General features: G+C 39.6%; 1 protein-coding gene across 1 annotated transcript in view; it reads left to right on the forward strand.

Moving 5' to 3' along the window:
* PCNX2 (pecanex 2) overlaps nucleotides 1-22,978 on the forward strand; it is a 150,885-nt gene that overhangs the window by 5,735 nt on the left and 122,172 nt on the right. Inside the window, exons 2-8 of the mRNA XM_041485485.1 lie at nucleotides 424-629; nucleotides 3,063-3,177; nucleotides 5,486-5,522; nucleotides 6,396-7,685; nucleotides 16,466-16,613; nucleotides 16,782-16,927; nucleotides 18,132-18,225. Coding sequence (XP_041341419.1) covers nucleotides 424-629; nucleotides 3,063-3,177; nucleotides 5,486-5,522; nucleotides 6,396-7,685; nucleotides 16,466-16,613; nucleotides 16,782-16,927; nucleotides 18,132-18,225 — 2,036 coding nt within the window. The remainder of the gene's footprint in view (nucleotides 1-423; nucleotides 630-3,062; nucleotides 3,178-5,485; nucleotides 5,523-6,395; nucleotides 7,686-16,465; nucleotides 16,614-16,781; nucleotides 16,928-18,131; nucleotides 18,226-22,978) is intronic.

The raw sequence follows: 22,978 nt of genomic DNA on the forward strand, positions 1-22,978 counted from the left end.
GGGAACATGTTGTGAGGTATTAGAAAATGGACATCAAATGACAGTGTTCTGCTATTGAGTCATAACTGACGTATAGAGTAAGATGACAGAATTTTTCTAAAGGTTTTGTGTTTGTAGATAACTAATGTTTCATTTTGTGTCTGTATTTTTATGAATTCATAGTATAGGAAAGGCTGCAGCTGCTTTAACATGGGACTGCAGTATTTTTAAAAGCTTAATGTTTGTCAATTTTGCTGATTTTGATAATAAATAATATCCACAGCTAATAAAAAGATTAGATCTTGTGAAATGGTTTGAAACTTGAAGAAACCCTTAAACCTTTTCTATGAGCAGAACTCAATACATATATTGTATTTAAAAGTTGTAGCAGCATTTTCTCAAAGCAAACTGTTACCATTGTGTCCTCATTATTTCTTTCTGTAGGCTTGTCCAGCAAATGCAGTGACAGTTTTTGTGTACTGCAGCTCGGTGACAGTTTTCTTCACGGTAATAAAGGTGATCAGCTACCGTTTACACCTTATGTTTGATAAAGGCGAAGTAATTCAACAAAAGCTTTCAAGAAAAAATGGAAGGCAATGTAAAGATACAGAGGTTCAAAAAGGAGAAGCAGCTGAGTCCTCAAATTGTAGGTAAGGTTTGCCTTGCATTGCTGGCACATTATGTAAAATGGGTGAGTTTGCACCATGGTCCTGCACAGCAGAAATGTCTGTTGAAAGCGAGATTACTCCTTACAGCTATATAAAGAATGACCCTGTCAAAAACTTGCCTAGTGCTTTTCAGCTGCGTGGCTGAAATGTTCTTGTGGTGAAGCAGGCAGAGCTGCACCTGATTCAGAGGTCGGGCAGCAGCTGGGCACTGTGAACATGGTAGAGATATCCACTGGAGGTGCTAACAGGTCCTGAAGAAAATGTGGCAGAAGTTTTCTGGGGAAAACTGCTCCTTCCTCTTCCTACTGTGCTTACCTGCTGGGAAGAGGCAAGGAAGTGGCAGGCACCTGTTGGTAAAGAAAGTGCTTTAATATCATGGCTTTGGATGTCAAGGCAACATCATGTTGCCTTTGTGTGCTTTCAGTAACTTCCCTCTCAGATCACACCTACATGCAGAAGTTGCTTTTCCCCCTTATGTTTTGTTGTGATAATTATGATGCTTCTGTGGTCCTGTTCATGAGGAAAGCTAGTACTGCTTTTATTTCTCAGGGGCTTTTGGTAGGCAGTTGTAGCTTCTCTACTGAGGAGCCAAGTACAATTAGTCTTTGCTGCATATAATCAATAAGGCTGCTTCTTTTGATGGTATTGAGGTAAAAACAGCAGTGAGATGAAGACTAGTACTGACGTTTTCCAGATTTGTGTATTGGTAGAATGTTCCTGCTGGTTTTTCAAGCTTGAGTCATACAAACAAATGAAGCTGGCAAGTGGCTTTCAGTGATACCAAGTGTTATGACAGATGTGAAAAATGCTGAAATAAGATACATCTAAAAGTGACAGAAGTATAGAAATGTCCAAAGCAAGCTTAAATTGAGTAGCTTTGTTAAAACTACCAGTCAAGCTTCGACAGAGAGCTCTGTATAAAAGAACTGAGGGTATTTTTTTGGATGCATTTGCAGTTGCTACTGCTAGCTCTTTGCCAACTAAGTAGTATCAAGACAGTTTGTGTTCCTCTGTGCTATTGCTCTTCTGTGTCTTTACACATGCACACCTGTGCTACACTCCTGGCAGTGATGTTGCTGGGACAGTCAAGGTCTGCCTGCGTCAAGACTCTTCTGAAAAATGCCTCTGTGTGTCACTAACCACATGACATTTTTATTTTAGATGGAGTTATGCCTTTCAGACTATTTTGGATGAGAAGTAAAGGTAGAATTAGTTAAAAGTTGCATGTTAAATCATGTGACTGTTCCTCCCAGGTTGATTTGTGTATGCACGACAAACCATTAATTAGTACTTGGTCAGAAAATAAACATCTCAATATTATTTTGACTAGATGGATGACAGAATTTTTTAAACAGACCTTGATAGTTGGCAGGTTGGTTGAACAAGTTTTTGAAGCCAGTTAACTAAATAAAATATTGTGGAAAGAGATCCCCCCAGATAAATAATTTTATTGCTTATGTACAATTTTAGAATTTTAAAAATAAGTTTTTGGTGAAAAAAACAACCCCATGAACAAATAGAAAAGCCCAACCTCATGCTTTTCAGCATTTCACTGTGGTGTTTTTCTGTTTTTTTTTTTTTTTTTTAAATTTTTTGGTGTTTTTTTGTTAAACTGAATTTTTGTTGTGTTATACCTGAGAAAGAGAATATTTGTAGGTTATTGATAGTAAACCTTGTCCGAAAATACCTGCTTATATCCATGGAAAAGCTGGTAGAACATATGTGTAAAAGGAGTTAGTGGATAGTTTAGTGTATCCACAAAGGAACTGATCAATAAATTGCCTTAGAATATGTGAAATTAGTAATGGCTGTATATTTGCTTTGCCTAGACCAGAGCAAAAGTTTTATTTTCTGGTCTAATGATTATATTAGTACTCTCTGTGTTGCATTTCAAGTAGGTGCTTTATGGGGCATTTCCAGATAAACAGGCAGTTAGATAAGGCTTACATACTCAAGGACTTACAAAGCAAAAATTGTGAAAGGAGTACCTTTTGACTGTCATATGTCTAAGGAAAAGCCCCAGATTGCCTTTTGTGCCAATAAATCTGTTTGTGGAAATAAATCTGTTTGTGTCAGGAAGGCTAAATGGCATTATATAGCTGTAGGGAGGTTGAAGAGATATCATTCTATTTCTCGTAGCTCTACTTCTGAAGACACCGTAATCATTTTACATTGAGGGGTTTTTATTCTTTTGGTTTTATCAAGTTGTCTTGGTGAGGAAGGAAGTGCAGAAATGTGTTACAGTATTTTTACAGCCCTGTGCTTTTATCATTGGAGGGGAAAGAAGTGCTGTTACTTCATTGTGCTGTGCTACTTCTTCCCGTTGTGTTCTTATTCGTGAGCTACTTCCCAAAGCTCACTGTGATGCCCTGTGGTGAGAAGCATTGCTTTATCTTTTGTGTGCTTCCCCTTCAGCAATAACTTGGGGGATCACGTCGTCGGTGAGACCAGCCCAAATGGCTCTACGCAGACAATTCCTGACAGTTCCAGAGTGCAGGCCCTGCACTCGCAGGACTCGCCTGGAGCCACGGTGAGTACACTCCTCCAGCGGTGTCCTCACCTCCAGCAGTCCACACTCACCACACACTTTTGTATTGCCAGGTACTCATTGCTTGTAACATAGGCCTGCTCCAAGAGGAAGGGTCATTCCCTTGGAATCCATCTGCTGGGTATGCCACTGCTGCCTGTCAGCCTTGTCCTAAAGGTTTGGCTTTGCACAGCTGAAACTGTCATACATAATGCTGCACTTCGTAGGAGGGCTCTCTCTGCTCTACAGACAGCAAGTGGCCTTTGCAAATCTTGCCAAGAGCAGCTAGTTTTTTGGGGCTGCTTTGAGAGGAGGGAGAGGCTAATGCAGTCAGCATTGTTTTGTTGCCTCTGAAGGGATCTGCTTCCTGGAGCATTAATAATTTGGTTTTGTGTAACTAGATTTATGCTTATAAAATGAACCCAAACTATCTCTTCAGTATTTAAAGGAAGCATAAAAGCCATTGAAATCTAGGAGATGTCTAGAGGAGGTTAAAATTACCGTTATGTGCACTCAATGCCATTGGCTGTGCTTAGTAAAATGAAGGTATATGAACTGATTAGGTGATGTATTTAAGTGTTATTAAAGAAAAAAAATAGGAAACACTCATGATAAGTTGAAGAAATTTTCAAAAATTAGGAAACCGAATAACACTGTATAATCTTAAACTACTCCCCTTGCATACTGTGATAACATCTTTAATTATGTGATACCATGCTATTTTTTTCTACAGGACTCCTGCCTCAGTCAGTGCAGAGGATGGTTAGTGATTTCTGAATAAGTGGCTATTTGATACTTCATTCTGTCCTCATATACCTCCACACCCACCCTTTATCCCTATTTACTACAAAATATTCAAATCCTGATCTGAATCAGAGTTGTTTCTTCATTCCCTGGAGTGTTTTTACCTTTTTGTAACATCTGTGTGATTCAGAGACATTAATAGTTTTTTTTTTGTTTGTTTGTTTTTAATGAGGTAAAGTATTTTTCACCTTGTTTCTGTCCTACTCTCCAGTATTCTGGTATTTGTCCATTCTGCAAACCTATGCCTTCCTGGGATCTCATCCTAGTCTTCCACTTCCAAACTTGTAGGCTGGGTCTTGTCAAACCAAGTCTCCTGTTCTTGCTGCCAGGATACCACCATGAAATTTTAGAAAATAATAATTTCCTCTTGGTTTTGGTGCCTGTCAGTCAGAAGAGAGCCAGACATTTTTTTTTCAATGTCTTGTTCCTAATTGTGCACTTAGGCTGTTGAATTTAAACTCCTGAAGTATTCCTCTGAGGTGTTGTGTTTGGTTTTGAGCTCCCCAGTTAGCTCCCATGCACATTGACCCGCTGATGAGAATCCAGCAGAGGCCAACAAGGTGATTGAGGAATGTGATGTGTCAGGACAGGCAGATGGGATGTTTCAGCCTTTGTACAGCTAAACTCTTTCGTAACCATACAAGTAGAGCTTACTGCTGTCTTCAGTTTTCTAATACTAAGTTACACAGCACGTTGAGCACACTCTTCTCAGAGGTGCCCAGTGGCAGGATAAGAAACAGTTGCAGCCATGGAAAGATACAGTTAGATGAATTACATTTATGTCTTTTGTGTGGGGTTGTTTTGGTTTTTGGTGGTTTGTGTGTTGGTTTTTTTTTTTTTTTTTTCCCCTACCAAGTGAGTGGTCAAATACTGGAAGAGGTTTTCCAGAGAAGTTGTGAAATCTCCTTCTTTGGAGATTTTCAAAGCTCTGTTGGAGATGACGCTGAGCAACCTGCTCAAACTGTATCTCCTTTGAGTGTGTGTGTGTGGCAGAGGGGATTTGGACTAAATGACCTTCAAAGCTTCCTTGGAATCTAAATGATTCTATATTAATTTAATGTCTCTGTCCTCTAGTTTTCCATTGAGAAATACTTACCAATGCTAGAGGCCAAACTTTTCATTCTAGTGCTTTGGAAACACATAGCTGGATAAGTGGAACAGATGAACATATTCTATTCCTTAATGATTAAAAAAAAGTGTACCTCGATTAGGCACTGCAAAATTTTTTTTAAAGAACATTTTGCTTTTCTTTCCCCTCCCCAAACATCACACACAATTTCAGTGATGCAATTTGGAGCATGACTGTTCTATAACCATCTCCCTCACTCACTCCTTGCATTTTGTGCAAGGTACATGTTCAAATTTCAGTGATTTTAAGCAGCTTACCAATGCTGTAATTAACCTTTAATTAGATAGGTATTGATAGCTACATTGATAGATTTTTTTTTCCCCAACAGAATTTAATAAATGACCATGTTAATCTTGTGTGTTTCTTTTCATTTTCTAGGACCTGCCAACACGGGAAACTATTGAAGATCTTAGAGGTATTTTAAAGGCTTTATAAATCTCCTAAGCTGTTGTTTAATCATTGCTTGGCACAAAAAGTAATGGCACAGAGGACACCATGGCAGGTTCTGTTGTGTCCCCTATTAGGTTCTGAGTTGAAGAGCCAGAACTAAATTTCAAGGGTATTCTAACAGACTAAGCTTTCTCAGCTATCAGCCAAGCTGTCTGGGATGCATCCTTTTGAGGGATGTGCAAATAGCTCTCCCCATTTTGGTACAGGGAGATGAAAGCTTTGCCCCACCTTCTTAGGCAGCTCTGAGCTTCTGTAATGCATTAAACTGGGAAGTTAACACTTAGATTGCATCTTAGAGCCCTAGAACATGTGGCTGTTAACTTCTGTTGTGATTGTCAACATTTAGCTCTGTGTTGTATATTCCAGTACATTTACTTTGCCTACACTTCCACCTCACTTGAGATGTCTTAATACTTTAAATCTTGTTTTGTTTTTGTTAAGGTTGATCACCATATCCTGTGTGACCATTTAGGAATCACAGAAAGTGATGTAGCAAACCTGCAGCATTGGCTTATTTTTTCTTTCACCTCTCCCTAAGTGGGGATAGTTCTGTAAAACATTTTGATTTTGAAACTAGCTGTTTCTTCAGCTATTTTGACTATTTAAATAGACATGCTGCTACGCTTGTCCTGACTTGGAAGGGTTCTATCTTGCTTTTGTAGTATTTTATATGTAGCCACCAAAAAAAAGCCCTCCTTGCTTTAGAACTGTTTTAATAAGCTACATCATCTGTGCTTCCTTTGCTCTGCTCTGGATCAGGTTTTGTTGGTTAAAGATCATATTTTAATAATGCTTAGTGTTCATGTGAGACCTAATGCCCAAATGTTTTTTTTCTTAGGTGTTATGGTACTAGAAGATCAGGCTACACCACCAGTTTCATCTACCTCACCCTGTATCAAAGCAGATACATTGCCTGTTTCTACAACCTCCAGTTCAGGTGCCACCACATCAGCAATAGCAACAAAACCAGCTGCTATGGAAACATTTCCTGGTGATGGAGTAAAGGAAAAAGGATTGAATGGACAGCCTTGTGGCCACCATGGATCCCAAGATATTCTTGTGGACAGAGACGTAGCTAAGAACTTCTCCAATATTTCTTCATCACAAGGTGATATTTTAAGGACTGGAGTTTCTTCAGAGCCATGGGACAGTGAAAATTCAGTTATTTCAGACCATTTAAGTAATCCTAGAAGCTACAAAAGAGAGAAATTGCCAGATGGATCGCCACAGACAGGCTTTACCAATTACTGCCCTCAGTGCAATGCTATTGCAACGAAAGAGCACGAGCAGATGGAAAGCTCTTGCAATGCTGGTAATAGCCATGAGGACCTTGATTGCTCAGACAGTGAGACTGCTGTTGCAGTTGTGGACAATTCTCTTCCTGGAGACCAGCTGTGTGAGCCCATTAAAATTGTCATCACAATGAGTACTACACCAAACACCACCCTTAGTGACCTACCTGGCTCTGTCCACTTACAGGCCCTGGAAAGTGAGAGAACAAGCTCAGCCCTTGACTCTGGTGTAGTTAGAGCAGGCTGGTCAAGTCAGCAAACTAATGAACAGCTCAGAATCCCTGTTATCACGTTTGACCTGTCTGATGACAGTAAAGCTAAACCTTGCTCAGAAGTTAGTGAAAGTGACAGAACTCCAGAAATGCTGAGGGCAGAGCTGTCATCCAACCAATGCTCTGGCTATGAGTCAGGTGATGCAGTAAAGGAGCTCAGCAACCCAGCTAATACACCTCTAGAAACTAACACTTGTTCAGATCCAAATCAGGAAAATGCTTTGGAAAATGTCCAGACTGTGGATTTAAGTTCTAAGGAAGACTTGCATAACCTAGACCCGCAGTCCTGCAGAACTGCTCATGAAAAGAGGCACATGCGGGTGTTGAGTGTAGACAGTGGGACAGACGTGCTTTTAAGTAAGAATTTTGTGGAGGTATCTGACAAAGAAAAGACTTTACCAACCTCTAAATCAGATCTAGAAGCTAAAGAAGGTCAGATGCCCAACGAGTCTAACTTTCTAGAATTTGTCTCCCTCTTGGAATCCATTAACACCTCAAAGATGAAGACATCTAATCAATCCACTGTCAAAATGGAGACAACAAAGGAAAATGGGCTTGTTGGAGGTATTATGCATGGATTACAATTCTTTTGGAATAAAGATGTTGTGAAGAGTTTGGTTACTTAGAACAGCTTAGCTGGATATCTGCAGTAAGGCAAATTCCCAGATGAAGACTGGTTTTGCTAATAGGGCCACGATAAGGCTGGACTTGGTGGGACAAAGTGATTTTATTGAAAATGTGTGATAGTGTCAGCTGCAGTTTTAAAATATTTTTATGTTCTTGAAGAAAATTGTTTTTCTTCCTCTAGGAAACTAGTGGTAAGCTTAGCAGGTATCCATTATGTATTTAGTATTCTGCACTAAAATAGTGTGCCTGGACTGTTGGAGTACCAGAAGCATGCAAAAATGTCTATAGCTGTGCATTACACCTGCCCTTGCACATCTTACCAGGTGCATGTTGTGGAGTTGTCTGTGTGCCTTTAAGTATGAAAACTGGAGATGGTTGAACTTTTAGATAACACATTTGTGCACGCGTACATATATTTCTAAATTTCCTGAATGGTTGTGGGTTGGATTATAATTAAAAAAAAAAAAAAGGTAAGAGTTCTCAATAAGGAAGAGTTTTGATTTTCATTCACTTAAAATATTTGCATTTCAAGGATGAAAGTTTGGTGGCTGTTTTCAGTGAAAGCCTTCAGTGTTTTAATGAAAAATAGCATATACCCCATGCAAGTTTCCATTTAATCAAGAGGGCTTTTATTTAAAAAAATATCAGTCAGCTAATTTAAAAACCCAAATGCAGTACAATTTATAGCTCTTGTATAGAAATTTCTGGTTTTAATCAGCATCGTCATTGCTGTCACTGGACTCTGTAACCCTTTTCTGTTGGGAAGGACTGTTGTTTGTAGTGTCTCTAGCAGTCCTCCAGTAAAATTAGTAGGGCCATGTAATGATGATGTGAGATACAGTATAGTGAAGGCAGATACAATCTCAGGGTACTTCCCCAGGTGATCAGTGCAATCACTTTAGAAGATCTGAGTCAAAGTGAAATAAGGCAACCTGTATCTTTCCCTTCTCCAAAATGTTTGGTTTGCCTTAGATGCTATAATAAGCTGTTTCAAGAAAGCCTAAGAGGATACAGTCTCAATACTTAGTTTGCATGGAAGGTAAGAAACTTCATGGTACCCTAGAAGAGCAGAGCAGCTTGGCACTGCTATTTGTCTGCTCCCTCCTCTTGTACTATCTTGCTCCTGGAAGAAACTTCCATTACATGTAAAATGCCCAACTGACTTAAAAGGTTTTTAAAAACTATTGTGAAATGTGTGCTTTTATCGTGTTTTAAAAAAAAAAAAAGTAGATTTATCTTCTCAATGTGTCATTTTCTTTTAGATTCCATTTACCTTTCACTCTGTCTTTCTCTAAGTCTGTCCTATCCAATGTATTACACCCCCATCTCATTCCATCTTTCAACTGGGTCCATTTTTTCTTCCACTTTTTCTAGTTCTGTGCCTTTCCTTCCTCAATCATCCCTTCTCAGTCTAGGCACTCCTCTCCTGTGCCACCTCCTTATTTGTCTTCTTCATATTGGTACACTCTCTTCTTTCCTTCTGTTCCTCCTAGCAATCCACATTGTTGCTGGTTTAGGCTTTTCCACTCTGTTGAGCCCACCTAAAGCTGTTGCCTCCCTACATTCACTTCTCCTGCACTTACCCTCCTCTCAATCCCTTCTGATGAATTCTGAGGAATTGAAAGAAGGGTAAATGCAGGAGAAGTGAATTTTACTTTTCCTAAACCTGCCGCCTCTCTTCTGGTGTATCTTACCCATCTCTCCTGCCTTCTCAGGCTGTTTATTCTTCACTACAGTTTTTGTCCTTCTCTATCAAGTTTATCAGCCTGCCCTGCTGACTCCAGTCTGTGCTCTGGTTGCCCAAGACAAGTGCTGAGCAAGCCCTGCTTCTCACCTGAGCCTGCTGAGCCCTGCTGGATTCCTGGGTGCAGAGTCACCTACCTGCACAACAGCACACAGCAACACGAGGGGTGCAGCAAGCAGATTGTGATTTTTTTTTTTCTGATCCTCAGCCATAAAAAGGAGTGTTTGCCCAATAATTGTACTTCTGAGTGATGTGACTTAGCTTGAAAGGAGAATTTTAGAGGTAAATCTAAACGAAAACTAAAAAAGAGAAAGTGCGGCTAATCTAAAAAGACCTTTCAGACAAGTACCCCAGATAATATGAACAGGCAAGGTTGCTGCATGAAAGAAAGCAATGAATGATCAGAATAAATCAGACTCAGATTCCACAGTGAAAACAAAACCCAAACCCCAACCCCAAAACTTATTAATGTGTGTGTAGTTATTGTGCTTTAGATCCGGTGAACAAGATTCTTACACAAGATAATGAGGGAACAGAAGAATTCTGGTCTTCCCTCATACCAATCTCTCATTTAGTGACTTGAAATGAATTTCAAAGAATTACAGAATGGTTTTGTTTGGAAGAAACCTTAAACATCATCTAGTTCCAAACCCTTGCCATGGACAGGGACACCTTCCACTAGGCCAGGAGGCTCAAAGCCCCATCCAACCCGGCCTTGAACACTTCTGGGTACGGGACATTCACAGCTGGTCTGGGCAACCTGTTTTGGTGTCTCACCACCCTCACAGTAAAGAATTTCTTCCTAATATGTATTCTAAATCTTCCTATTTCTATTTCTGAAGTCTGTACTTTTGTGAGATAGTGAAGTTGAGCTGCATACATGTGTAATTAAGTGTCTCTGTTTGCAGTGTGGGCTCAGCAAGGGTCATCCAGAACTGGGAAGGGGGTGCCTTGCATGAGCAGGGGTGGCACCTGTGGTTTCTGCAACTTGAACTGGTGCTGTGGGAAAAAGGAGATTCAATCTGAACTCCTTGAGCTTGGGAGAGGTAGTTCAAAGGCAGTTATTTTTAAGAGCAAGTAGGCTTTATTTTCCAGCCTAGTCAGAACGTGCTGTTTGTTAAAATAAATTACTGTCATTACTGGCAGCTTCCCCTTTGCAAGACTGAATTTTAGGAATGAGAAAGCCTTTAATTTGTTTACAGCCTTGCAATTGTAAATGTGCTTTAATAATACAGTATCTTGGAACAGATCTGAATAAACATTATTCCCACATTAGAGTGGTTGTTAAGAAAAGTGTGTGTGTGGGAATACAGAGCCAAGCTGTGCACCAGTTGTTTTGAGGGAGGAGATTGGTTCTGTTTGGTTTTTGTTCTGTTAACCTTGCACACTGTCTAATTGGCAAAAGTTAGCAATAGATGTCTGGTCCAAATGAGCATGAAATACATCCCAGAAAGATTTTTATTAGGCAATGTGAAAAACTTGGCAAATTCCTGGAAAGCTGGATATTCAGAACTGTGCAAAAGAAAGCTGATATTTAGAATAATTTGTGGAAGGTGGGGAAATGTGCTCATCAGAACTGTCTGGCAAGTGAGTGAATGTCATGGATGGATCTTTGTTATGGGTGGTCCCTCACAGAACTTGTGTGTTCTGTGAAGGTACAAGAGTTATCATCCTGACCACATAAGCCTTTGCCTGTAGACAGCTTGGTACAATGCAGTACGAGAAAATGAAAACCTTTCTTCACACTTCTAAGGGTGCCAGATTTAACCTGTTAAAATACAGGATATAAAATCTCTAAGAGCTGTTCTATAGCCACTCCACCTCCTCTAGATTGTGAGAAAATACCACTGACACTGTTGCTAAAACTGACTTTCAGACCAGAGTCCTTTCAGTTTTGAATCACACTTATACCACCCGCATGTTGAAAGTGCAACTGCAAATTTTTTCAGTCTTTGAGAAGTGTAAGAAAACCTGGGTTTATTGGCTGCTTTGGGTCCCTCTGATGTGTCTTGAACCAAGTAAGAGCAGTTGTGATCAGAATTATGCAGGGCAAAACCTCCTGTAGGTCCCTTTGGCACAGCTGGCTTGTAATCTAGGACAGGCAGTATTATCACCCAGAGAGCAAAGCCTGCCATGGGAGTGGTGGGGACTGGCACAGGAGAAACTAAACTAGGGCTGTATGGCCCCAATTTAGATGTTTTGCAGGCTCTTTTTAGAAAAGGTACTCATCATTCTGGGCAGTGCACAAACCACAACCTCGAGTGAGTTGTTCTGGATCCCAAGCAATTACCCTTCTCCTATAAAAAAACTAAAATATACTCCTGTGGGTATTTTTAGACTCTCTCTCCTTTTTTTTCCTTTTTTTTTTCTTTTTTTTTCCCCCCTTGCATGTGAGAAAGAGGACTATCATATGCCATGTAGTCAGGGGGAAGAGGGATCTTGTGCATTGAGTCACCAGTGCAGTTGACAGTCGTGGTGGGAAGTGACAGCAGATGATTTTGCTGGCAGGTGGGTGGCACCTAGGAAATAAAGCCCTGCCTGCAGCTAGCTCATCTTTTTGGAGCAGCTGTGTATCACCCCTGATTCTTGTGCCAGAGAAGGGCCACATGGCATGTGGTGCACCTCTTTGGGTGTGGAGGAACTGGTGTGCAGAATTCAATTCTCTGAATCTCATGCTAAATGTGTAAGGCTTGACAGGCTGAAAATTTAAAATTTCGGTCTTTGTGTTGAAGAGGTAGTAGTACGTATGATGACATGTATAAGAGCTGCAAAAAAAAAAAAAAAGAGGTTATTTCAGAGGTTTGTATTCTGATGTAATTAGTAGGTATTGTGATTAGGCTACTAATTCCTAGCTCTGCTGCTGACGCAGGAGATTGTTTCAAGCAAGTCACTTCCTGTAGTAGGTACAATGCCTATTGCTAGTTTTTCCTGTTGCTTCAGGATTAATGTGGCAATCCTCGTTACTGGAAAATGCCATGTGCTGCTTCAGTGTCCATGCTGACCTCTTGTGGCAGTTACTGGACAGCGTGGTATTCCCTGGGCACTCCTGTTGTTTGGTGGATGATTAGCTTAAATGTCAGTTTTTTCTTTTAATGTATTTGTGGCATAATAGGCAAATTTGGGTTGAGAAGAAAGTGCATAAGCTAGATGTTTTTGCTAAAGCAGTTGGTGAAGAAAGGATTAGGGATGTTCTTAGGATTTATAATCCACATATATGAATGGCACAGTTCACAGCTTGTAGAACTTTGGTTTCAAGCTGGTACTAACAAAAGCATAGAGTGATTTGGAATAATTTCTTTGTGGCTGAACAGGCAGCAAATATATTTTAAAGTGAAAATTTCTATTTTGGAGCATAATGTTGTTGAAGAAAGTGGATTCTGTAGCAAAGCAATTAATGAACAGAAGAGAGACAGGCTTAATTAGCTTAATTCTGCTTGCCCAGTTTTCAAACCAGATGGTGTTTGAAATTATGACAGCAGTGGCATTTTGTTTTACAGGAGTCAGCTATGAAGGCTGGGATAGGGATATGTAAGTAAAAGATGAGGAAGAAGGTTTGGAAGACTCCAGTAAGGGGCCGCAAATAGGAAAAATGCTTTGGATGAAAGTTAGTAATAAAATTTAATTCTAATTACCTAATAATAAGGCAACTTTAAGATTGAGATACACTGAGATAGTTGGTTGTCATGATTACAGAATTAAATAATGGATTAGATTGGAAGGGATCTTAATAAATATCATCTAGTTCAAACATCCCCCCACCCTTCTCCTTGGGCAGGGATGCCTTTCACTAGACCAGGTTGCTCAGAGCCCCATCCAACCTGGCCTTGAACACTTCCAGGGATGAGGCATCTATAACTTCTCAGGGCAAGCTGTACCAGTTCCTCACCACCTTCACAGTGAAGAATTCCTTTAAAATATCCAATCTAAATCTGCCCTCTTCCAGTTGAAGGACATTCCTCCTTGTTCTATCATTACACACTCTTTTAAAAAGTCCCTCTTCAGATTTCTGGTGGTCTCTCTTCAGTTACTGAAAGGCTGCAATTAGGTCTGCCTGGAGCTTTGTCTAGGCTGAAATCTCAGCCAACTCTCTCACCCTTTCCTTGCAGGAGAGAGGTTCCATCCCTCTAATCATCTTGGTGGCCCTCCTCTGGACTCACTGTATTAATATATGTACAAAGGCTGTTTCATTTCAGCTGTAAAATTATTCACAGCCTCCTAGAGTAGAACAAAGGTTTGTCTGTAAAGATGATCTGGGATGCTTAAAATCTGTTCTACAAGTGAAAAACTTACATGGCAAAAGAAAGTATGGTACTGTAGGTACATTTGTCAGCACTGGGATGGTATACTTGTAAGTAATGTTGATAGGCTGTTGAAAGTTGTTAGTGCAGAAAAAATGTTTACTGAAAATATCTTATGTATAGGACCTGTAAGAATTGTTCCTTTTCATAAGTATTTTACCACTGTAACTTAAGCTTGTATCTTGTGCTCTGTCAAAATATGAAAATGGTGTACAGACCAAAACTTGGCTGTTTATGCAGGACTCTTCTGAATCACCCTGCCCCAAGACTGATTTAGCCATGAGTCCTGATAGCTACACCTCACATGTCTGACTCATGTGGCATATAATTTCCAGATAAATTATGTGGTTATTACGGAGCCTAGGTCTGATCTTGATACTACTGTAAGCCCAGCTGTGCATGAGCTGGAGACATGTGGAGCAGTGGATAAGGGTAAAAGGCACAGAGAAAAGTGCAAGTACACTGCCATGTTGTCCTCTTTAGTCCGCTCTTGCACTTGGGAGAGGTTTTTCCTGGTGTTTGAACTTTGCCAGCACAGTTTGTGTGCAGGGAGCATTTGGTGACGTAGAGCCGATTGCGTACTCTGGCAGGACACTCCTAGTCTAGACACTTCTATCTTCATTTAAATACTGAAGGTGTAAGTCACCTGGAAGAAGAAGAGCTGTAATCTTGAAAACCAGTCACAAAGCCATCATGGCCCACTTTTGCAGTGGTGGAAGTACTCATCACCATGGTATTGTCTGATTGGCATATAAAGCCTATAAGAAGTAGTATGTTTAGGTTTTTGTTATTATGACTCTTTACCACAGCAGGAAAAAGAAGTCTGCAAGGCTTGTGGTTTGGAATGGAAAAGAGAGAAGCCTGTTCTGAAACCACTAGATAATCAGATTTTAAAAAATCTTTTTAATTGTTCCAGCCCTAAAGCTGGTTTGGGGCACTATGGGACCAATTAGTTTATTTAAACTGCAGTTTCTGATCTCTATCAATTATTCTTACAGTTTGAACACCCCAAGCCTTTAGGAAGGTCATTTTGATTAGGTATCTGTGGCTCCATCACCGCCCACAGGTGTGGTTACATCATTAAGGGGATGCTTCAGTAATGACACAGTTTCTGCTTAAACTGGAGTTTAAATCTTTAACTAGGAGGGGAAAAAATTGTTGTCTCTTCCCCAACTGCTTTTTTTTTTTTTTTTTTTCCCCCCCTAGATAGAATAAAATAGATCTGGAAGACCTATTGTATTTTGCCTCCATGCACAAAAAAGTATCTTCTATACCAAACTTGAGTATTGTATTGTATACAATTTGTATATATACAAACTTGCTTCATTGTATTTATAGAACAGGCTTTAGGGTGTGAAGGGTGCCCTGTGAATTGAAACTGCTGTAGAGATGTTTTAGCTCAGGAAGGTAGGTTTGTTTATAGAAATAATGTGTTGGTAGATCAGCTGATACAGTTCGAGGAAAACAAGACAGATGATCTGAAAGGTCTGCATATGCACATGCTTTTTTCAGTTTTATCAGCTGACCTTATAAATGGAAAAACATCTCTTTATGAGCCTTCGTTCTCTTTAATCCTTAGACCAATTTAGATGTGTTTCTTGACTGATGATTCCTACAGGTTAGGATGGTAATTATATTGATGAGAAATATGGCTTAAGATATGGAATTTTCAGTGGGGTGAAATTTCTGCGTTTTTTCCCTTGATCTGAGGTGTTTAAATAGCAGGTATTGCAAGAAGTCTGGGTAAGTATGTTTCAATACACTTTGCTTGGTGCAAAAAGCTACAGGATTTACTGAGGCATCTTCAACAAGCACCCGATTTTTCCATTTAAAGCATTTAATTGCACAACTGCACAGGGTGCTGATGAAATCATTGTCTTAGTTGCACTTTAAAACCCTAACAGGTAATTGTTTTGGTTTATAAACAAAGCACAGTTGAAAAATGCTTCATTATTCACAATGAATATGTTGTACACATATATATATATGAAAAAAAATTACATGCATGTGTAGAGAGGCAATATAAATAGTGTAGAGAGGCAATATAAATATAATTGTACTCAAAGTAGTAGAAATTGGACAAATACTTCATGTGTATTTTTAAATCTATAGTTCTGTATTTTCCAAGCATAGGATAATCTGCTGTGAAATTGTTTTGCCAGTTTGTCCTTTGTCCTGCATCAGATGTGTGGTCAGTGGGGAAGAGAGATTAGGCAGCTATCTGCTTTCCTGTCCAAGAGCTCTATTTCCTTTGTAGGTGTTGCTTTCCCTTCTGTAAAAGGGGAATGGGCCAGTGCTTCTGCTTTTCCACTGCCAGCATACACAGCTTGGGAACAAATTACAGCCTCCAGGGAACCAGCCTCTTACCAGTCTAGATTAGGAACAGATTGCTTCCCTCTGAAACAATAGGAGAAGCAAAGCAGAAATTCTCTCTTGTTTGTCCTTTACTTCACACAGTATGTTCTTGAAACAGCCCATTCATAAGGGTCAGAGTACCTCCTCATTCAGATTTGTGGTTGTATTGTTTTAGGTAATGGTAGTGCTTTCCATAAAACTAGAAAATACTGCAGTGTTTTAGATTTTCATTTTTAGATGCTCTTGTTCAGTAGTTAACAAACGAAACTCTTGAAAGTCATCTGTGGAGAGTGGCTCCACTTCACTGCCCTGTTTTCCAGATAGCCAGATGACGGAGAAAAAAGAAGAATTGGTGGGAACAGAAAAGCACTGTGAGCAACTTCCTAAACAGGAAAGATCAGATGTACAAAGCCAAGATCGTGCTAGTACTAGTCCGGTGCTACCAGAGTCTGCCAAATTTGCAGCACTGTAAGGCCAGTTTACTTTACAATTTTGTACTTCAAAGATATGATGTAAGCTGTTTTGTTTCACTGAGTAGAAATGACATAAACTTTTAATTAACCTCTCTTTCTTTTTGTTTTATTGAGAACAAGAAAAAAGTTCCTCATAGTAGTTTTGAAACATTTTTGTGTCAAGTTACCAGGGCAGCAGGCAAAGGCAGATAATCTACCGGGTAACTTCTCAGCAAGACAGTTCTGTCTTGCAAGTAATAAGTGGACCTGAGGCGTCTGTGCAAGATGAGCTCTCCGTGGATGCCATGCATGTGTTCATAGATGAAAACGGTGAGTTTATCTAGTTGGGATAACTGCAATGCGTGAGGAAATTTCTGAACACTTCAGATGTCCTGGAAGGATATTTCTCTTGTCTGTTACCGGTTGCATGTTTTTCTGTGTGTGTGGAAAAAAAAAGGGCTTGGTAATTTCAAGTCAGATGAGCAATAGAGTTTTCCAAATCCACCAATGACCATCACAAACCTGAGCCTTACACAGTGCCTGAAGTTTATCTTCCAAACATTATCCTCAAAAGATGCTGGCTAGGCCAGAAGACAACTTCTGTCCCGTCAGAAGAACCTCTGGTGTTTTCTCCCCGACTAGAAGTTTTGCACTGACCTGGCTGGGCAAAATATGACTCCTTTTTTTACAGTTTTGTTCTTCAGCTGGCTCAGACTGACCTCTTGGTATGGTGGTGGTTGTTGTATTTGGAGTTGTGATCTGCTACTTTTTAAAAGAAAATTAATGAGTGACCTAGTCTTGCCCCATGCATATAGTTGGGATGCCACTGCTCTGAAGCTATTCTTGGAGTCTGAAGCTGTAGGATGGGTTTGAGCCCTGTGTAGTGCCCTGTGAGGTACTGGCTCATACTTCTGAAAGACAGCTGTCCCAAAAGCCCTATTTCCTTTAAAGTTGCCTTCAAAACCAGCGTGCAGTGAGTGCTCATGGTACTGGGTCTGTGACCCTGGAGACAATTTTGTTTTCTGCCTGTTCTTCCTGGCCCTGCTGGCAGCTGCAGCTGTGGTTGTGCTGTGGCCAGAAGGGCAGCAGCTGCCAGTGGGGCAGGTGATGCAGCCTCTGGGTCAGCCAGCACCCACCCTTGGCTTTGTGCTCCTCTGCAAACAGGGAGGAGCTGTGGCTGCACTTCTAGCAGAACTTTTTGCTGCTTTCTACCTCCTGATCTCGCCCTTGTGAATGGAAAGAGGGAAATCTGATTTCACATTTTATGGTGAACTTACATTAATTGACGAATACTTTGTGTTTAATTTACATGCCTTTGAAATTCTTACTGTGACTTCTGTGTTTTGATTTTTCTCAGGTTTTCAGTTGTTCAAATGTGATTTTGCTTTCTGAAATCTAAAATGAGCCTAATGCACAGACTGAAAAATATATATTTATAAATATGCCTGATGTAGAATGTGTATTTTATAAATTTTTTGTGTACACAAATGATTGCATCACTGAACTGACATTTTTCCCTTTGTATTTTCTAAAGGGGAAATCAGGTCCTGCTACTTAAAAGCTGGCTGTCAGAAGGAAGGAAATTTTAGACATCAGCTATCAAATTGTGATTGTATGTCAAATGCTCAGTAAGTAAGCCCTTATTTTTAGAAATGTTGAAAGTTTTCATTGCTGGAAACTATGAAACTGTAGCTGTGAAAAATCCATATGAAGGGGAGTAGTGGTGAATAAATGTGCTAACTTTTTCTAGAGAAGTCAAATCAGGAAAATTTTTTTGCTTTCTGCTAAAGCACTGATAGCTTTATAAGAATATAGGAAAGAAAAAGTGAAAATAAAAATCGGAACTATGCACTTGGCTTTGTTTATTTTTGGGAATAGCCAAAGTCAAATGTAGCTATTATAAATAAAATTGTAAACAATGTAAGTGAGACTGTTCCATCAACCTTGTCTTGTTTGCTTCCCATACCTGTTGCATTCTTTACAAATTTTTAGTGCTGTGTCTGTATTAGTGATTGACCGTGGATTCTAGCAGCAGAGCCTTTCACCTTGTATTACATCTCTAATAATAATTTGCTGCTCCAATGAGGAGCTGATCCAAACAATTTTCTTTTTTCAAAAGTTCTTTTTGGAGTGATCCATATAAATCCTGTATTTATTACTATGGTTTCCACACTCTTTTATGTGATCTGTTTTTTGCATATCTGAAAAAAGAATTGTAGCTATTCATAAGTATTTTAATGAAATAATTTTGATTTTCATACTGCTTTACAGCATTTGCAGAAGTTGAGTGAGGGACTGAGAATAGTCTTTTTTTTAATAGCAAATATTGTTCTTCAAGTGTTTGTCTCTCAGTGGAGGCTTTTGAAAAACTTGGGACCATGTTAAAAACAGCGTTAGCATTTTAGATAGAATGCTAGTATAAGAGACATGAGAATAATGCTTTTATTTGTCAGTGAGCAAAGAGTGAAAAAATTGAATAGTAGAAATGTTCTGTCTTTAGCAAAATAGCCCACCCCACACCCATCCTGATGTAGTTCAGTTTTGACCTAAAAAATCAAACATTTTACTTGGGTTCCATTTATTTCTTGCAACTCTCTTTGTTTTGCCTTGCACAGAGCACTCTTCTGCTCCCCCTTCCTCTAACTATGAATTTGAATCTGTCCTAAATTCAGAAATAGTTTTCTGGCCCCTGACTTTTTTTTAATCAAAGGAAGGACCATCTTCCATTTCATGTGAGAAGTCATGCTGAATCTGCCTTTGCTAGATGCTTATGTGATACCTCTGTCTTGGTTTGCAGACCTTAAGGGATGAGGTTTATTTTTAAGGAATCCACTCAACCATGTTAACAAAAGCAAGTTCAGATATTCTTTGCAGGCATTTACATGCATGTAATTTCTTAAGATGAGCACCTTTGCTGGAAGTCTCAAAGTAAAGTGATAGTTCAGACCAGGGAATGGAACAGATCAGCGAAGAGGAGTGGGTTCCCAGGACTTTCTTTGTGGGAGTCAATGGGAAGCCAGAACACGATTTTTTCCAAGAAGAGAGCAGCATGAAGGAAAGTGCACAGAAGGAGTTAATATAAAAAATAAGGAAAGGGGACAAGGAAGCTTGAAGTATGCTTAAGCTGGTTTTTGCAGGGGCAGTTTGTATTGTCTAGGCCAGAGAGATTAGTGAGAGCTGTTTGTTCAGTGGGCAGTTTCTACCATCTGTGAGTAGCTTGACGGGTAGCACAGGAAGGAAGGAGTTTTTGTTTTTTCTTCAGATGTTCACCATCAGGTAGTTTGTATTTAGACAATATGGAGCACTTACAGCATATTAAAAATGGAAGAGCAAACCTGCTTTAAGGACAGTACAGGAATGATGCATCTTTCCATTTCCCCTGTCCCCACCTGCAGGCTTGCTCATCAGTTGTGTCAGGTTACTTTCTTTTTTGGTAAAGATATGATCAGTGAAGGAAAGGTTATTAGTGAAGAAAAAGCCAAATAGGATAAAATGAAGTGCAAGGTGTAATCAATGAGTGCTTCACTTAATCTCTTCTGTGTGTCTGTCTGGAGAGGGTTCTTGACAAAAACTATTCCCTTGGGGGTGGGCCCTCTCTGGTGGAGATGTTCATCATTAAGAGTAGTCCATACCAACAGGAGATGCTGCTGTTATGGAAAGATATTAGTAAAGAGATGAACATGACTTATCTACCAGCCCATGAAAAAGTTAACTAGGGAGAAGACAATGATAATGACAGTACAGCTTCCTTGAGTGATTGAAATGGTGTAGAAATAACCAATAGCTTTAGGCCTGGTGTCTGAATTCCTTAATGAGCCATCCAAATATTTCACAAGTCAAGAGATGCAGGAGAAAATTAATGCCTAGCCAAAAGAGGTGTCGTCCTCCTTTCAGAGGAGGGGGTAGGCTTTTGGTCTCGTGGAGCCCAGATTTCAGAATTTAGAAAAAGCACAGAAAACAATACAAAGGTTTGCAGTAGATGTGTATGAGCTCTGAAAACACTTATCACCAATCATGCTTGCTTTATACTGTTAAAATTAAGCTGCTCCTAAGGGAAAAATGTCAAACTGAGTTAAGCAAGTGGAGTAACCATGCGGATTTGAATGGACCGTGCCATGATGTGCTTCTTTATGAGGAGAATTGACCCAGGACAGAAGGTGACAACCGGCCTCTTGCTTTGTGGGTGTTGTTGGGAGAGGCAGCAGACCAGCTGGTCTGTAGGAGAGAGATGTGATGCCTCTGGGATTTTGCAGTTGTGCAAGGGGAAGGAATTTTGACTGGAGAGAGTATGAACTGTGGCTGGTTTGTAAAGAGTAAAGTAATTTCCTTATGAATTGGCCATACGTAAGTATGTTTTAACAGTGTTATGCAAAACTGAAGAAGATGTTTAAATATTACTCAAAAAAAATTCTTAAAGAAAGTCTTGAGGCAAACTAATTAACGTTTCATGATCTTCAAATTCTAACTTTCTATTTCTGTCTATTGAGTCCTAATATTGTCTTCTCCATTTGTAGGCTTAAGCATTTCACATCAGATTATTAAGAACTGAAATTAAAGTTGTATCCTATACCCCATTTGATCTTCTTGGCATAGCACCTGAAATGAATTTCTCGCAAATAATTCATTGTCACCGAAGTGAGGATATGTTACGATTTTATTTTTCTTCTTTGTTTTTGTGTGCGTCCTGCTTTTTATTTGCTTAGAAAAGGGCTGGATGGACAACAGTGGACTGCAATGTGCCAGAGAAAGAAGGTGTCCAAATCTGAAGGAGTCTGTGATTTCTTCCTTCAGACACTCCTTGACATTGCAGGCAATACTGTTAAAGGGAATAGGCTTTGTCTTGTCATGCCTTTCTGGTGCTGCAGTGTTGTGAGATGATCTTGGAGTATTCTCCAGTTTATCAATATTAATATATATTCCATCAGTTTCTACTTTTTGTCTTTGTGTGTTTTTGATTTTTTAGCTTAATTGTTGGTTTTTTCAACTATAGTAGTTGTTCTTAATGTTACCTGTACCTGCAGTCCTTGTCCTGGGAAATTTACTGAGCTTCTTAAAAGTAGTATAAACACTTTCTTATTAATAATTTCCAAAATTATCTCTTAATTCTATTAAAGGTTACTGAGAATTAAATTTTTTCAGATTGTGTTTGTACTTGGCTCTTGCCAAATTGTCTCTCACTTGTCTAGCAGTGCAGCTTTTAAAATATTTGAAGACCTAGCCAAGTTAAAACTTGAGGAGGTTTTTATGTTGTAATTATCACAAAAAGTAGATAATTCCTTTTCCATCATAATCCCCACTTTGGTGAGTGATTCCTGTCACTGAGTTTGGTAAATTATTTAAACATTGGCAGGGCTAATCAAGTCAGTGTAATTACCCTGACCCCACTTTTGTCTGTTAGTTTGCTAGCAACACCTCTTGCCAGCAGTCCCAGTGGAATTTGTTCCCTGCTGAGCTAATTGCATCTAAATTTGATGCTTCCATTACTCTGCTAGTTCACCTCTAGCCATAAATTGCTTTGTGACAGGCTTTGACAAAAGTATAAACTCTATTCCCAGCTCATGGATTATGTTAGAAATTAGTTCAAAAAGACCATTTGAATCTATTCTGAAGTGAGTCACCAAGACATGTGGTGGAGCTTGGCTTTCTTGGAGGTGGCTGAACAGAACACCTGCTTGCCCTGAGTCTTGGTGACATGGGGAGACAAAGCCATCACTCTAAACATCCTCCTTTCTTCCTCCTTCGCCTAGATTTATATGCTGAGTGCCATGTTGGAGGGAATGTCCCTCTGGTCAGTTGGGGTCAGCTGTCCTGGCTTTGTCTCCCCTCAGCTGCTTCTGCACCCCCAGCCTCCCCACTGATGGTGGCTGTGAGGAGCAGAAAAAGCCTTTGGGGCTCTGTGCAAGGGCTGCTCAGAAATGGCTAAAACATACCTGTGTTATCAACACCATTTCCAACACAAATCCAAAACATAGCTCCATACCAGCTACTATTAAGAAAAGTAACACTGCTCCAACCAAAAGCAGTACAAACAGAAAGAAGGATTACCCAGCTCTTAGCAAAAAACACCTTTATCTTAGATGCAGATTCTCCTTGCTGTGTGACACTTGAGCTTTCATTTGGAATAAATTATATATAAAATTCAACTTGCTCCATACCTTTAAAAAGATTATTCCAGTTTGAGCCTTATCCTGCTTTCTTGGTCATGTATCTTTTAATTTACCTGTAAAATTATTAAAATATCCCTTTTTGTAGGATAAAATTATATTCGTGTGTGTTTCACTACTACACGTGGTTCAACCATACCAGTACAATCATGCATTCGTATTGCATTTTCCAGACATGTTCTGTCTGAGCAGTTGATCCTCTGAACTCCTCAATTTT

Source organism: Pyrgilauda ruficollis, unplaced genomic scaffold (genome assembly GCF_017590135.1).
Source record: "Pyrgilauda ruficollis isolate IOZ18807 unplaced genomic scaffold, ASM1759013v1 scaffold70, whole genome shotgun sequence".
NCBI lineage: Eukaryota > Metazoa > Chordata > Aves > Passeriformes > Passeridae > Pyrgilauda > Pyrgilauda ruficollis.